At 58.4% G+C, this 2,026-nt stretch overlaps 1 protein-coding gene across 1 annotated transcript in view; it reads left to right on the top strand.

The window, feature by feature from the left end:
• Positions 1–1,358: 1,358 nt before the first annotated feature.
• LOC113205682 (nuclear hormone receptor FTZ-F1) overlaps positions 1,359–2,026 on the top strand; it is a 145,688-nt gene continuing 145,020 nt past the window's right edge. The window contains exon 1 of the mRNA XM_026421392.2: positions 1,359–1,753. Within this exon, the coding sequence (XP_026277177.1) occupies positions 1,567–1,753 (187 nt within the window). The 5' untranslated portion in view covers positions 1,359–1,566. The remainder of the gene's footprint in view (positions 1,754–2,026) is intronic.

The following is a 2,026-nucleotide window of genomic DNA, read 5'->3' as shown; positions in this document are numbered from 1 at the left end:
GTCGACATACTGAATCGCCAGCCGTTAACGTTTAGAATAAATTTCATCCGAATAAAATTCATCGAGTGGGAGGGTCAGAATCGAATTTTGCACTTTGAACCGGCGGCGGCGACGCGCGGTGCATCTGGTGCATCGTGCCTCTCAGCGGGGTGCATATTCCCACACACCACGAAGACCACCCTCCTGCACGACGCGGCGGCACGTAGCGTCTGTAGCGTCCGGTGAGGACCAGGTAGCCTTAGCCCGCCAGAAAGAAACAAAACGGTAGCAAACGGCAGACAACACAAACATTCCCTTTGTCTTGGATGGGGCATCCTATCCCCCATTCGCCACGGCCGCGCGGGGCGCTCCCTGGCCCACTGACCGGGCCACCCTCCCTCTCTGTCCATACTCTTTCTTCCAACAGTGTCCCTAACCCACTTTTACTCCCTTTTCCCGCATGTCCTCTCGCGAAAAGAAACTCTGCGGAGCGAGGGTATTTGAACGGATTTAGATTTAGCGCGCAGAGAGGATGGTGGGCCAGGCCGCCACCGAGCGAGCCACCGAGCGACTGTGGTTCTGAGCGCCGCCAACAGATGGCAGCACTCACCCATCCAACCTCACGGTACGACGCAAGTCAAATGCTCATACAACTGTTGTGTAGCGTGTTCGCAGCAGAGTAAAGGCGTTCGGAAGGAAAGGCAAAGGTACAGGAACAATCAGGTTTATTTATCCAATAGATTACAAGTCACCAAGACTCGACGGACTCAACGCGGTACGGTACGAAACGTAACGGGACGGTAAGATCAGGACGACGTCTTGACGCTACGAAGTCTGACACAGGAGTGAGAGCGGGCCAGGGGCCCGCGCGGCGAGGAGCCGAGCTCGGCAGGCGCGGCTCGTCAGGGTTCGGTCGGCTGGCCGGCACGGCCGGCCAGAGCGCTCTAGCGGCGAGGAGTCGAGGCGGCCGGGAGCGGCCGCCAGTTGAGGTGCCTATCTCGCGCGCCAAACGCAGCGAGATTCAAATGCTCAGGGAATGACAAACGCGTGTGTGATCGCACATCACAACACAACGAACAAAATTAATTTACGTCCTTTCCGAGCAATGACATCTCCTTCACAAATACTTTTTCCCTGCCAAAGAATTATCTGAACCCACCGCTGAATTTGTTTTTAATAAACATAACCACTTTTGATTTTTATCCGCTGACCTACTTTTCGTCTCGGCCGTCCAACCTCTGCACAAATTCGAGAAAACGTGTCTTAAGAATTTTAGAGGGCTTCCCCCGTCTCCAAGAGCCCCGTTTTGGACACAGAGACCGTCGGAAGCGGCCCGCGACGCGCCGGCGCACTGTTTACTAGCAATACATTTCAGTCGCTCACTTGACTGGCGAGTCCCGCCTGAATGCGAAGTGTAAGTGAAGTGGCCTACAGACCTACATAATCCAATCGTTCAAATTTGTATTGCGTAACGGCGTAACGAAGGATCTGCGGCGAGTGCTGGACCTCAGAGGACGTGTGTGAAAGTGCGTCGATGTGGGGACGTGAAGGTCGCGGGGGAACAGTGCGTCTGCGTGGTGTAGGGACATGCACGAAGACGCCACCACGGCCAGGGGCAGCCAGGACAGCCTCGTCCGCAGCAGCAGCTACCACCGCCGCAGCAGCATGAGCTCAGCCGCCTCCCCCTCCGCCTCCCCGCTCGAGCCCGAGCTCGAGTCCGACCCAGCTGACACGGTCGAGCTCCAGGTTGCCTTCTCGTCGTCCAGCAACTCAGGTGAGGCAGGACAGCAGGACGGCGCTCTCGCCCGGGGCACACAGTGCGGGGCAACCATGATGGACGTGCCATCATGAACTGTCATGCGCCAAAAAGGCTCACAATAATTTTTAGAATGGCGGGTGCGGGACGACGGAGGGGTGGCGGGGCGCGGGGTGCGAGGGAGGTCGCGCCCCAACGTCCCCGCCGCCCCGCAGGTCGCCGCCGGGCGCCCCGTCCAGCCCGCAGCGCCCCGCGGGCCCATCCAGCAGGTGACATAACCTGTGCAGTCAC

The sequence above is a fragment of the Frankliniella occidentalis genome, unplaced genomic scaffold (assembly GCF_000697945.3).
Source record: "Frankliniella occidentalis isolate FOCC.00 unplaced genomic scaffold, Focc_3.1 Scaffold142, whole genome shotgun sequence".
NCBI lineage: Eukaryota > Metazoa > Arthropoda > Insecta > Thysanoptera > Thripidae > Frankliniella > Frankliniella occidentalis.
The sequence above is the reverse complement of the archived record's forward strand: the minus strand, read 5'-3'. Positions and strand labels throughout refer to the sequence as shown.